Source organism: Coregonus lavaretus (genome assembly GCF_964263955.1).
Source record: "Coregonus lavaretus genome assembly, contig: HAP1_SCAFFOLD_2754, whole genome shotgun sequence".
NCBI classification, from domain to species: Eukaryota; Metazoa; Chordata; class Actinopteri; order Salmoniformes; family Salmonidae; genus Coregonus; species Coregonus lavaretus.
This window is the reverse complement of record NW_028162699.1, coordinates 19,773-33,896: the sequence shown is the minus strand read 5'-3', so window position 1 is coordinate 33,896 and position 14,124 is coordinate 19,773. Positions and strand designations below refer to the sequence as shown.

The 14,124-nt window shown below is 45.7% G+C and overlaps 1 protein-coding gene across 1 annotated transcript in view; it reads left to right on the top strand.

Moving 5' to 3' along the window:
• LOC311119009 (uncharacterized protein) overlaps window positions 1-12,282 on the top strand; it is a gene marked incomplete at both ends in the record, with an annotated part of 53,089 nt that extends 40,807 nt beyond the window's left edge. The window contains 2 exon segments of the mRNA XM_084193758.1: window positions 8,387-8,622; window positions 9,028-12,282. Coding sequence (XP_084049884.1) covers window positions 8,387-8,622; window positions 9,028-12,282 — 3,491 coding nt within the window.
• Window positions 12,283-14,124: the final 1,842 nt, after the last annotated feature.

The following is a 14,124-nucleotide window of genomic DNA, read 5'->3' as shown; positions in this document are numbered from 1 at the left end:
AGCAGTAGTAGTAGTGGTTGTTATGATAGTAGAACAGTAGTAGTAGTGGTTGTTGTGATAGTAGAGCAGTAGTAGTAGTGGTTGTTATGATAGTAGATCAGTAGTAGTAGTGGTTGTTATGATAGTATAGCAGTAGTAGTAGTGGTTGTTATGATAGTAGAGCAGTAGTAGTGGTGGTTGTTATGATAGTAGAACAGTAGTAGAGGTGGTTGTTATTATAGTATAGCAGTAGTAGTAGTGGTTGTTATGATAGTAGAGCAGTAGTAGTGGTGGTTGTTATTATAGTATAGCAGTAGTAGTAGTGGTTGTTATGATAGTAGAGCAGTAGTAGTGGTGGTTGTTATGATAGTAGAACAGTAGTAGTGGTGGTTGTTATGATAGTAGAGCAGTAGTAGTAGTGGTTGTTATGATAGTAGAGCAGTAGTAGTGGTGGTTGTTATGATAGTAGAGCAGTAGTAGTGGTGGTTGTTATGATAGTAGATCAGTAGTAGTGGTGGTTGTTATTATAGTATAGTAGTAGTAGTGGTTGTTATGATAGTAGAGCAGTAGTAGTCATTGTTATGATAGTAGAGCAGTAGTAGTAGTGGTTGTTATGATAGTAGATCAGTAGTAGTGGTGGTTGTTATGATTGTAGAGCAGTAGTAGTGGTTGTTATGATAGTAGAGCAGTAGTAGTGGTTGTTATGATAGTAGAGCAGTAGTAGTGGTGGTTGTTATGATAGTATAGCAGTAGTAGTAGTGGTTGTTATGATAGTAGAGCAGTAGTAGTGATGGTTGTTATGATAGTAGAGCAGTAGTAGTAGTGGTTGTTATGATAATAGAGCAGTAGTAGTGGTGGTTGTTATGATAGTAGATCAGTAGTAGTAGTGGTTGTTATGATAGTAGAGCAGTAGTAGTGGTGGTTGTTATGATAGTAGAACAGTAGTAGTAGTGGTTGTTATGATAGTAGAACAGTAGTAGTAGTGGTTGTTATGATAGTAGATCAGTAGTAGTAGTGGTTGTTATGATAGTAGAGCAGTAGTAGTAGTGGTTGTTATGATAGTAGAGCAGTAGTAGTGGTGGTTGTTATGATAGTAGAACAGTAGTAGTGGTGGTTGTTATTATAGTATAGCAGTAGTAGTAGTGGTTGTTATGATAGTAGAGCAGTAGTAGTGGTGGTTGTTATTATAGTATAGCAGTAGTAGTAGTGGTTGTTATGATAGTAGAGCAGTAGTAGTGGTGGTTGTTATGATAGTAGAGCAGTAGTAGTAGTGGTTGTTATGATAGTAGAACAGTAGTAGTAGTGGTTGTTGTGATAGTAGAGCAGTAGTAGTAGTGGTTGTTATGATAGTAGATCAGTAGTAGTAGTGGTTGTTATGATAGTATAGCAGTAGTAGTAGTGGTTGTTATGATAGTAGAGCAGTAGTAGTGGTGGTTGTTATGATAGTAGAACAGTAGTAGTGGTGGTTGTTATTATAGTAGAGCAGTAGTAGTGGTGGTTGTTATGATAGTAGAGCAGTAGTAGTGGTGGTTGTTATTATAGTATAGCAGTAGTAGTAGTGGTTGTTATGATAGTAGAGCAGTAGTAGTGGTTGTTATGATAGTAGAGCAGTAGTAGTGGTTGTTATGATAGTAGAGCAGTAGTAGTGGTTGTTATGATAGTAGAGCAGTAGTAGTGGTTGTTATGATAGTAGAGCAGTAGTAGTGGTGGTTGTTATGATAGTAGAACAGTAGTAGTAGTGGTTGTTATGATAGTAGAACAGTAGTAGTAGTGGTTGTTATGATAGTAGAGCAGTAGTAGTGGTTGTTATGATAGTAGAACAGTAGTAGTGGTGGTTGTTATGATAGTAGAACAGTAGTAGTGGTGGTTGTTATGATAGTAGAGCAGTAGTAGTGGTGGTTGTTATGATAGTAGAACAGTAGTAGTAGTAGTGGTTGTTATGATAGTAGAACAGTAGTAGTAGTGGTTGTTATGATAGTAGAGCAGTAGTAGTAGTGGTTGTTATGATAGTAGAACAGTAGTAGTAGTGGTTGTTATGATAGTAGAACAGTAGTAGTAGTGGTTGTTATGATAGTAGAGCAGTAGTAGTAGTGGTTGTTATGATAGTAGAGCAGTAGTAGTAGTGGTTGTTATGATAGTAGAGCAGTAGTAGTAGTGGTTGTTATGATAGTAGAACAGTAGTAGTAGTGGTTGTTATGATAGTAGACCATTAGTAGTAGTGGTTGTTATGATAGTAGAGCAGTAGTAGTGGTGGTTGTTATGATAGTAGAACACTAGTAGTAGTGGTTGTTATGATAGTAGATCAGTAGTAGTACTGGTTGTTATGATAGTAGAGCAGTAGTAGTGGTTGTTATGATAGTAGAGCAGTAGTAGTGGTGGTTGTTGTGATGGTAGAACAGTAGTAGTAGTGGTTGTTATGATAGTAGACCAGTAGTAGTAGTGGTTGTTATGATAGTAGAGCAGTAGTAGTGGTGGTTGTTATGATAGTATAACAGTAGTAGTAGTGGTTGTTATGATAGTAGACCAGTAGTAGTAGTGGTTGTTATGATAGTAGAGCAGTAGTAGTGGTGGTTGTTATGATAGTAGAACACTAGTAGTAGTGGTTGTTATGATAGTAGAGCAGTAGTAGTGGTGGTTGTTATGATAGTAGAGCAGTAGTAGTGGTGGTTGTTATTATAGTATAGCAGTAGTAGTAGTGGTTGTTATGATAGTAGAGCAGTAGTAGTGGTTGTTATGATAGTAGAGCAGTAGTAGTGGTTGTTATGATAGTAGAGCAGTAGTAGTGGTTGTTATGATAGTAGAGCAGTAGTAGTGGTTGTTATGATAGTAGAGCAGTAGTAGTGGTGGTTGTTATGATAGTAGAACAGTAGTAGTAGTGGTTGTTATGATAGTAGAACAGTAGTAGTAGTGGTTGTTATGATAGTAGAGCAGTAGTAGTGGTTGTTATGATAGTAGAACAGTAGTAGTGGTGGTTGTTATGATAGTAGAACAGTAGTAGTGGTGGTTGTTATGATAGTAGAGCAGTAGTAGTGGTGGTTGTTATGATAGTAGAACAGTAGTAGTAGTAGTGGTTGTTATGATAGTAGAACAGTAGTAGTAGTGGTTGTTATGATAGTAGAGCAGTAGTAGTAGTGGTTGTTATGATAGTAGAACAGTAGTAGTAGTGGTTGTTATGATAGTAGAACAGTAGTAGTAGTGGTTGTTATGATAGTAGAGCAGTAGTAGTAGTGGTTGTTATGATAGTAGAGCAGTAGTAGTAGTGGTTGTTATGATAGTAGAGCAGTAGTAGTAGTGGTTGTTATCATAGTAGAGCAGTAGTAGTGGTGGTTGTTATGATAGTAAAGCAGTAGTAGTGGTTGTTATGATAGGAGAACAGTAGTAGTAGTGGTTGTTATGATAGTAGAGCAGTAGTAGTAGTGGTTGTTATGATAGTAGATCAGTAGTAGTGGTGGTTGTTATGATAGTAGAACAGTAGTAGTAGTGGTTGTTATGATAGTAGATCAGTAGTAGTAGTGGTTGTTATGATAGTAGAGCAGTAGTAGTAGTGGTTGTTATGATAGTAGAACAGTAGTAGTAGTGGTTGTTATGATAGTAGAGCAGTAGTAGTAGTGGTTGTTATGATAGTAGAGCAGTAGTAGTAGTGGTTGTTATGATAGTAGAGCAGTAGTAGTGGTGGTTGTTATGATAGTAAAGCAGTAGTAGTGGTTGTTATGATAGTAGAGCAGTAGTAGTGGTTGTTATGATAGTAGAGCAGTAGTAGTGGTTGTTATGATAGTAGAGCAGTAGTAGTGGTTGTTATGATAGTAGAGCAGTAGTAGTGGTGGTTGTTATGATAGTAGAACAGTAGTAGTAGTGGTTGTTATGATAGTAGAACAGTAGTAGTAGTGGTTGTTATGATAGTAGAGCAGTAGTAGTGGTTGTTATGATAGTAGAACAGTAGTAGTGGTGGTTGTTATGATAGTAGAACAGTAGTAGTGGTGGTTGTTATGATAGTAGAGCAGTAGTAGTGGTGGTTGTTATGATAGTAGAACAGTAGTAGTAGTAGTGGTTGTTATGATAGTAGAACAGTAGTAGTAGTGGTTGTTATGATAGTAGAGCAGTAGTAGTAGTGGTTGTTATGATAGTAGAACAGTAGTAGTAGTGGTTGTTATGATAGTAGAACAGTAGTAGTAGTGGTTGTTATGATAGTAGAGCAGTAGTAGTAGTGGTTGTTATGATAGTAGAGCAGTAGTAGTAGTGGTTGTTATGATAGTAGAGCAGTAGTAGTAGTGGTTGTTATGATAGTAGAACAGTAGTAGTAGTGGTTGTTATGATAGTAGACCATTAGTAGTAGTGGTTGTTATGATAGTAGAGCAGTAGTAGTGGTGGTTGTTATGATAGTAAAGCAGTAGTAGTGGTTGTTATGATAGTAGAGCAGTAGTAGTGGTTGTTATGATAGTAGAGCAGTAGTAGTGGTTGTTATGATAGTAGAGCAGTAGTAGTGGTTGTTATGATAGTAGAGCAGTAGTAGTGGTGGTTGTTATGATAGTAGAACAGTAGTAGTAGTGGTTGTTATGATAGTAGAACAGTAGTAGTAGTGGTTGTTATGATAGTAGAGCAGTAGTAGTGGTTGTTATGATAGTAGAACAGTAGTAGTGGTGGTTGTTATGATAGTAGAACAGTAGTAGTGGTGGTTGTTATGATAGTAGAGCAGTAGTAGTGGTGGTTGTTATGATAGTAGAACAGTAGTAGTAGTAGTGGTTGTTATGATAGTAGAACAGTAGTAGTAGTGGTTGTTATGATAGTAGAGCAGTAGTAGTAGTGGTTGTTATGATAGTAGAACAGTAGTAGTAGTGGTTGTTATGATAGTAGAACAGTAGTAGTAGTGGTTGTTATGATAGTAGAGCAGTAGTAGTAGTGGTTGTTATGATAGTAGAGCAGTAGTAGTAGTGGTTGTTATGATAGTAGAGCAGTAGTAGTAGTGGTTGTTATGATAGTAGAACAGTAGTAGTAGTGGTTGTTATGATAGTAGACCATTAGTAGTAGTGGTTGTTATGATAGTAGAGCAGTAGTAGTGGTGGTTGTTATGATAGTAGAACACTAGTAGTAGTGGTTGTTATGATAGTAGATCAGTAGTAGTACTGGTTGTTATGATAGTAGAGCAGTAGTAGTGGTTGTTATGATAGTAGAGCAGTAGTAGTGGTGGTTGTTGTGATGGTAGAACAGTAGTAGTAGTGGTTGTTATGATAGTAGACCAGTAGTAGTAGTGGTTGTTATGATAGTAGAGCAGTAGTAGTGGTGGTTGTTATGATAGTATAACAGTAGTAGTAGTGGTTGTTATGATAGTAGACCAGTAGTAGTAGTGGTTGTTATGATAGTAGAGCAGTAGTAGTGGTGGTTGTTATGATAGTAGAACACTAGTAGTAGTGGTTGTTATGATAGTAGAGCAGTAGTAGTGGTGGTTGTTATGATAGTAGAGCAGTAGTAGTGGTGGTTGTTATTATAGTATAGCAGTAGTAGTAGTGGTTGTTATGATAGTAGAGCAGTAGTAGTGGTTGTTATGATAGTAGAGCAGTAGTAGTGGTTGTTATGATAGTAGAGCAGTAGTAGTGGTTGTTATGATAGTAGAGCAGTAGTAGTGGTTGTTATGATAGTAGAGCAGTAGTAGTGGTGGTTGTTATGATAGTAGAACAGTAGTAGTAGTGGTTGTTATGATAGTAGAACAGTAGTAGTAGTGGTTGTTATGATAGTAGAGCAGTAGTAGTGGTTGTTATGATAGTAGAACAGTAGTAGTGGTGGTTGTTATGATAGTAGAACAGTAGTAGTGGTGGTTGTTATGATAGTAGAGCAGTAGTAGTGGTGGTTGTTATGATAGTAGAACAGTAGTAGTAGTAGTGGTTGTTATGATAGTAGAACAGTAGTAGTAGTGGTTGTTATGATAGTAGAACAGTAGTAGTAGTGGTTGTTATGATAGTAGATCAGTAGTAGTGGTGGTTGTTATGATAGTAGAACAGTAGTAGTAGTGGTTGTTATGATAGTAGATCAGTAGTAGTAGTGGTTGTTATGATAGTAGAGCAGTAGTAGTAGTGGTTGTTATGATAGTAGAACAGTAGTAGTAGTGGTTGTTATGATAGTAGAGCAGTAGTAGTAGTGGTTGTTATGATAGTAGAGCAGTAGTAGTAGTGGTTGTTATGATAGTAGAGCAGTAGTAGTGGTGGTTGTTATGATAGTAAAGCAGTAGTAGTGGTTGTTATGATAGTAGAACAGTAGTAGTAGTGGTTGTTATGATAGTAGAGCAGTAGTAGTAGTGGTTGTTATGATAGTAGATCAGTAGTAGTAGTGGTTGTTATGATAGTAGAGCAGTAGTAGTGGTGGTTGTTATGATAGTAGAGCAGTAGTAGTGGTGGTTGTTATGATAGTAGAGCAGTAGTAGTGCTGGTTGTTATTATAGTATAGCAGTAGTAGTGGTGGTTGTTATGATAGTAGAGCAGTAGTAGTAGTGGTTGTTATGATAGTAGAACAGTAGTAGTAGTGGTTGTTATGATAGTAGAACAGTAGTAGTGGTGGTTGTTATGATAGTAGAGCAGTAGTAGTGGTGGTTGTTATGATAGTAGAGCAGTAGTAGTAGTGGTTGTTATGATAGTAGAACAGTAGTAGTAGTGGTTGTTATGATAGTAGAACAGTAGTAGTGGTGGTTGTTATGATAGTAGAGCAGTAGTAGTGGTGGTTGTTATGATAGTAGAGCAGTAGTAGTAGTGGTTGTTATGATAGTAGATCAGTAGTAGTAGTGGTTGTTATGATAGTAGAGCAGTAGTAGTCGTGGTTGTTATGATAGATCAGTAGTAGTAGTGGTTGTTATGATAGTAGAGCAGTAGTAGTGGTGGTTGTTATTATAGTATAGCAGTAGTAGTAGTGGTTGTTATGATAGTAGAACAGTAGTAGTAGTGGTTGTTATGATAGTAGAGCAGTAGTAGTGGTTGTTGTGATAGTAGACCATTAGTAGTAGTGGTTGTTATGATAGTAGAGCAGTAGTAGTAGTGGTTGTTATGATAGTAGAGCTGTAGTAGTAGTGGTTGTTATGATAGTAGAGCAGTAGTAGTGGTGGTTGTTATGATAGTTGTCTCATTGCGTTCCTCTCTGCTAAATGCTTTTTTAGTCTCTCAATTAATTATACATCTGCTATCTGTCTGTCCATCACTATGGTTACACAAGCAAACTCCCTAACAGCCAATCAGAGTGGGCGTAGGGCCCCCTGTGCTTGTGGGTAGGCTAGTTTTCATAAATGAGAAAGAGGGACATGTTGGCTCCCTTGAGGTTAGTAGATGAGAATCCCCTAACCCACCTGAGCCTACCACCATGATAGAGATTCTGACCATCCTTCCAGCACAATTAAATGATTGTAATCTCCAAGCTCTCCCCTCTCTCTTTTTCTGTCTCTCCTTCTCCCTATCTGTTATTCTTCTCTTTCGCTTCTCTCTAATGTGTCACATTAACCCTTTTTCTCTCCTCTCATCCTCTTCAAACTGAAGAGTGTTCCTGCTGTTTGTCATAATGACACAATCTCTGCCTCTCGTCCTCCGTCTCTGCCTCCCTCGTTCCCTCGCTCCTCTCATATCCCCTGGCACACTGGTCGTTGACTGAGAAAGAATTCCTCTCCTCTCTCATTCTCTTTCCCTCTCTCCCACTATATATAACTCTACCTCTCCTCTTTCCCTTTATCTTTCTCTCTCCTCTTTATTTTCTCTCTGTTCCAGGGTTATAATGTCTAGATTAGGGTTATAATGTCTAGATTAGGGTTATAATGTCTAGATTAGGGTTATAATGTCTAGATTAGGGTTGTTGAGGCTTTTTTCTTTTATACATCTATTTTCTTTTTCATTGTTCAGCCCCTCCTCTTCTACCCCCATCTCTCTACTTTTTCTTTCTCTCTCTTTCTTTAACTCTCTCTCCTCCTCCTTCTCCTCCTCTCATTTTGCCGTACTGTTGAAGCTTGACAAATACAGGCCTTTACAATTGTTGACCTTTGACCTTGAGGAGTCACCTTGAACGATGAGCGAACAGAGGGCCTGAGGACCTCCCTTTAGTGCTAATGAACACACACACACACACACACACACACACACACACACACACACACACACACACACACACACAGCTAACCCTAACCCTCCACTCCTGTCCTCCTCTCTACTCCTCCTCCTCCAATCTCTCCCTACTCCCTAACCCTAACTCCTCCTCCTTCGCCTTCCTTTCCCCTTTTCCTCCCCAATTCTCCTCTTTGCACGGACCCCTTTCTACCTGCCTCCCCCTTCACCTCCTTTTGCACCCTCTCTTCACCACTCTCTTGCCCTCTCCCTATCCCCCATATCTCTCCCCATCTACCCCTGTTCCCCTTCTCCCTGTTTCACTCCCCTCTCCCCCTCCCCAGATGAGATTGAGATGCTGGAGCGTCTGTGGCTGTCAGGTATCTGTCACAATGACAAGATCGAGGTGATGAGCAGTAAGCTGGACATAGACAACATGGCGGGTGTCTTCTACATGCTGCTGGTGGCCATGGGGCTCAGTCTGCTAGTGTTTGCCTGGGAGCACCTGGTCTACTGGAGGCTCAGACACTGCATGGCTACCAGCTCCGGCAGGCTGGACTTCCTACTGGCCATCAGTAGGGTGAGTTTGTGTGGTGGGAAATGGTGTGTGTGTGGGGGGGGGGTCAAGAGGTATCTTATGTTTGTGTGTAGGTGTGTTTGTGTGTGTTTGCCTGCGTGTGTGTGTGTCCGTGCGTGTGTGATGTGTGTGTGTTTGTGATGAGTATGTTGAGGTCAATTCCATTTCCACTCAGTCAATTCACAGGATTAATTGGAATTCAATTCCTCTCACACTCAGGAAGTATGGTAACCTTGACAATGACCTTGATAGAAACAGCACATACTAATATATATTATGCATACAGAGCTTGACTGATAACCGCTCGTCCCTCAGTCACATAGGGCATGTTTGATTTGATTCTATTAATAATTTATTGAATGTTCATTACCATTCCCCACTTGTTCTCTATCTCTCCCTCTCTACCAGGGCATGTACAGTTGCTGCAGCTTTGAGGATGAAACCATGCCGGGCGGGGCCAAATCCTCCATGGCTATGCTCCCCCATCATCATGGCGCCATGGTAACAGTCCCGCCCCAGCCACACTTGGTCAGTGGGTCGTCAACCAACCCGGCCCTGACCATGGCGCAGCAGCAACAGCAGCAACAGCCACAGCCTGTCTACAAAACACAACTCCCTGGCTCCCCTCCCACCGTAGTTCATTCTGGGACGGCGCTGGGGCCCTCCAACACACCCATGCTGGGGGCGCCCCTGCCCTGCTCCACATTCCTCCCCCGGCCCGACCGCAGACTGGCCGTGGTGGACCGCTGGAGGCTGCCCAAGACCGGGACCGCCACCAACCCCATGGCGGTCCGCGGGGCCGTCGCAGACATGGGGCCCTTCCCCCAGAAAATGGCTCCTACCTGGGGAACGACAGCTGGAGGAGTGGGGATTGGTGGTGGTGGTGGTGGTGGTGGGGGACTGGATGGATATAAACGCTACTATGGACCCATCGACCCTGAGGGTCTGGGGCCCTGTATGGACCAGCCGGCAGGGTCCCAGACCCCCAAAACAGCCCCCAGGGGCCACCCCCAGCCCCCTCCCGCCACTGTGGCCTTCTACTCGGAGAAGGGCCCTGACCATGGGGTGGGGAAGAGGGTGGTGGGAGGTGGTGGCGCTGGGGTTCAGGGAAAGGGAGGGGTCAAACCTTTGGGGACGCCTCGGCTGCCTCCTAAAAGCCAAGCCGTGGGCGTGACCCCAGTCCCTCTGCCCCCTAACCCCCCTGCCCCCTCCCCCCCTCTCCCCTCATCCTTTTGGAGGAAGCGCCGGCCCAAGAAGCCCAAAGAGCCAGGCGGGCCTCTGTACGAGAACATCCTACCCCTGGGGCGGAGGGGAGGAGGAAGGGATGGAGCGAGGGATGGTGGAGGGAGGAGGGGACGCCCCGTCTCTCCTCCTCTCCCGCTCCCCGTACCCGTGCCCTTGTCCCCCACCTACACTCCCCCCTCTCCCTCCGCCTCACTCCCCTACACCACCTCAACGTCTTCCTCTTCCTCTAACACATCATCCACCTCCTCCTCTACCTCCTCCTCTCGCTCCTCCTCTCCTTCCTCCTCCTCCTCATTGACCTCTCAGAGCACGCGGGAAGGTTTGGACGCAGAGGAGGATGATGAGGATGAGGAGCTGACAGAGGAGTCCAGTCTTCTCCTGGGGAGGGGGAGGGACAGACAGCGTTCCATTATCTCCTCTCGCTCCCTCAGTCACGGGCGCCAGCCACCACCCATACCACCCCGAAAACCACGCCCTCCCCGAGGGGAGAGAGACATGGAGAGAGAGAGGGAGAGAGGAGGTAGCCAGTTGGCCCAGTTACAGGAGTGGTGGGCGGGTTGGGGTGAGAGAGAGAGGGATCGCAGTGGAGGAGGAGGAGACGACGAGAGGAAACGAGAGAAGAAGAGGAGGAAAGATAAGGAGAAGAAGAAAAAGAAGAAGAAGAGGAAAAAGAGGGAGGAGAGGGAACGAGAGAAAGACAAAGAGAGGAAGAGACGGAAGGTGAAAAAGAAGCGAAAGAAGAAGGCGCTTAAGACGAAGAAGAGGAAGAAATCGACTGGGCGTTCCGAGCCAGAAGAGGGGGATGTGGAGGCAGATAGGGAGGGAGAGGGGGATGGAGGGAGAGAAGGAGGGATGCCAAACTACTCTTCCTTTCCAACCCAGTATCGTAGTACATTTGGGGAGAAAGGGAGAGATTCAGCATGGGCAGGAGAGAGGGAGCGAGGGAGGAGGGAGGGAGAAGAGGAAGAGGCAGATAATAGAGAGGAGGATAGCAGCAGGAGCAGGAGGCCCAGATCATCCCGCTCCCACTCCAGACATCCACCCCCCAGTAAGCGCTACCCCAAACTCCCCGCCTCGGTCAAGTTCTGGGTGAGCGGAGGAAACGGGGGAGGGGGGGACCCCAACTCTGGAACACCCCCCTCCTCCCTCCCTCCGCTCATCCCATCCTCCAAGAGGCGGAGGAGTGGAGGGGTGGAGAGAGGGGAGGGAGGGAGAGGAGGAGAGAAGAGGCCTCTGTTGATGCACTATGAGAAAGGCAGGGCTAACACCCAGGAGGGGCTCTCCTTCCATGAGTGGGACTCTGAGGATGATGATGAGGAAGATGAGGAGGAGGAGAGGCAAAGAGACAGAGCAAGGGAACGGGTGGAGGAGAGGGTGAGGAGGACGGGTGGGAGAGGTGCTGTGTCAGAGTCAGAAAGAGACAGGGCGAGAGCAGAGGAGAGTTACTCTGATGAGGGCTCGTCAGGGGAGTTTGGGCGTTTCGAAAGGTACTGGGAGGGGAGGGAGGGGAGTGGGGGGGCTGGAGGACCAGGGAGTAGTGGGATAGGGGGGATAGGGGGAGGGAGCTGGTTTTTCGGCACATACCCCTCCAGAGAGAAAGGGGGCAGCATCAACAGCAGAGACGACTCTATACTAGGGCGAGTGGAGGGGTGGGGTGGGGCGGGGGGAGATTCTTGGGGTTCAGGGCCAGGAGTAGGGTGGGGGTCAGGGGGAGGGAGTGGAGGTCTGGGGTCCCAGTGGCCCCCTCCTCCGGTAAACCTCCCGCCCCCCCGACGGTACTGGTCTGTGGACAAACTCCCCGTGAAGGGAGAGAAGAAGTGGAAAAGGGGAGGCGGGGGGAAGGGCAAGGGGCGCGCACGAGACAGAGACCAGGGTTCTGGGGTGTCATGTTCCTGTAGCCAGTACCCCCACCCCCATGTGCACCCGCACCCCCACGGGCGTTCACACGGCCACGGGAAGAGAGGAAGCACGGCCCTGTCGCACAGCCAGGAGGAGCTGCTCCCCCACTGCCACAGCTTCAGCGGGGGCTCACGGCCCAAACCCCATCCCAAACCAGACCAGGGCCAGGCCAAGTCAGGCAGCCAGGCCAGCCTCAGCCTCAGCACACAGCAGCCAGGAGGGTTAGTAGACCACCCCCCTCAGCCCTCCCTCTCACCCCCTCAACCCCTACCCAGTGCCCCTTCCTCATCCTCCTCCCTGCCGGTGCCCATCCCTCCTCCTCCCTCCTCGTCCTCTGTCTCCCCCCCAGGGGGTTCGGGACAGGCCCAGGCCTCAGCCAGTGCTAAGCTCCTGTACCAGAGACTACGGTCAGTGCCCCAGCCCGGACGCTTCTACTCCCCCCACCTGCCACTCAAGGCCAAGAGCCTGTGCTCCCGACGAGGCTCCGCCCATTTCTCCAGCCTGGAGAGCGAGGTATGACAGGGGGAGACGAGAGAGGGAGACACGCGAGCCGTCACCGCTGCCGCTGAAACCACTGACACCATGGCAACTGTTACCAATGGCGGTGCCTTGGCAACGGGGGATGCCACAGCAACTGAGGCTGCTGTTATGGCGACCACAAATGACCATCAGCTAGCGACCATCGCTACGGGAACTACTAGGGATAATTGTACCATGGCTGTCTCCGCTGTGGGTGAAAGCAGAACCACAGTAACCCGGTCCCTGGTGCGTGTTCTGGTGAGGGCCACGGTGAGGCGCCACACCAGGGTCACCTACATCCGACTGGAGGGGTCCCATGACACCGAGAGTGAGGGCGAGGCCACGTCGTCCGCGGCGATGGCAGCTCCAGAACTCTTCCTCCGGTCAGAACTGAGCTTTGTGATGTCATCGTCGGTCCTCCTCTCTTCCCCCAGTCAAAACAATGGATAAGACAAGTCTCCAACCTGTGAGTAATGATGTCATGTTTACACACACACACACACGCGCTCGTCTCCCTCCCTCTGGCTCTGACTGAACACACCTTGTTGGTAGCGGAGAGACCGGCCTGCTCCTGTAAGGATCCAACGACTGGTTAACACTCCCACAGACTCTATCTCTCCTGTCCCCATTGGCTGAGGGACATGTCGCATCCTCCCCTTTTGAATTGGATTGGTAGACTGCATCCTCACGTTGGAGAGACCCCTGCTCATCTCTCTCCCCTTTTGTAAGTTGGTTGATATAAAAGCAATGCAGTCGCCTCTCTCTTACACACTCTCTGTCTTGCTTCCCATCTCTCATAGGCCAGTGAGGACAGTAACATCACTTGCCCTTTGACCTCATGACATCTTCAGGGCCATCTAGCGCGACCCATGCCCCCCGGAAGGGAAGGTTACCAACCCCCGTGATGTCATGTTTACTACAAACCCTTTTGCCCAATCAGATTTAACAGGAGACTTTCTCCGCCACCTCATTGGAGCCTGTGATTTCTCCTCTGGTCGGATCAGAACTCAGAACACAGACTCGTGTCATTCCACTGACGAGCACGATGACATCACTGTGTTCCAGACACAAACTGAACATTCTGAAGAAAAATCGGAAGAAAAAAAGACATGTAGCCAGATCTTTCTTTCCCGTCTGTCTTTTATTTTCTTTCTTACTCCGACTTTTCTCCTAATACCTTCTTTTATATTCTATCAATCTATGTGTTGTTCTCTCAGTGGCAGTGTTTTAAGCAGCAGGGGAGGTCGGCTGGGGCTGAACTTGGACGTGAGAAGCGTTTAAAAAGCAGTGCCAAATTTCTACTCCACAGCTTTTAAGCCAAATTGGTTTCCGGTCATCTGTTTTCATGAGTATATCGCTATATTATTTCACACGTGAGCAATACAACATTCTCTATTAGGAGAGAGGACGGAGGAAATGATTGGTTGCAATATCTATAATTGGCACTAGATGGCTGCATAATATTTAAATAAGCTTGAGAGGTCTGAGTGAGAAAATCTCTGAGCTGAGTCGATTTGACATTACGTGGAGGAATCAGGACAGCTTAGCTTTAGTCATTAGGAGTAATGGGTCATTGAAACCCTGAGCAGTGTATTTTTAAATGGTTCTTATGGCCTTTCATTGCCTCCTGCTTGGAAGACACACTCACCAGTGTGAAGGAAATGCATCTTATGAAGCACAATTGGTCATCGCATAAGCCATCCACGTGCCGTCATTACACCACACAATAGCTATTATACCATGGTGACGAACAATACTGTGCCAATATCTGACTACTGTCATTATTAGAAACATAGTTTCACAGCAAGACGGATGTAGTAATACCACTATGAAGTAAATACT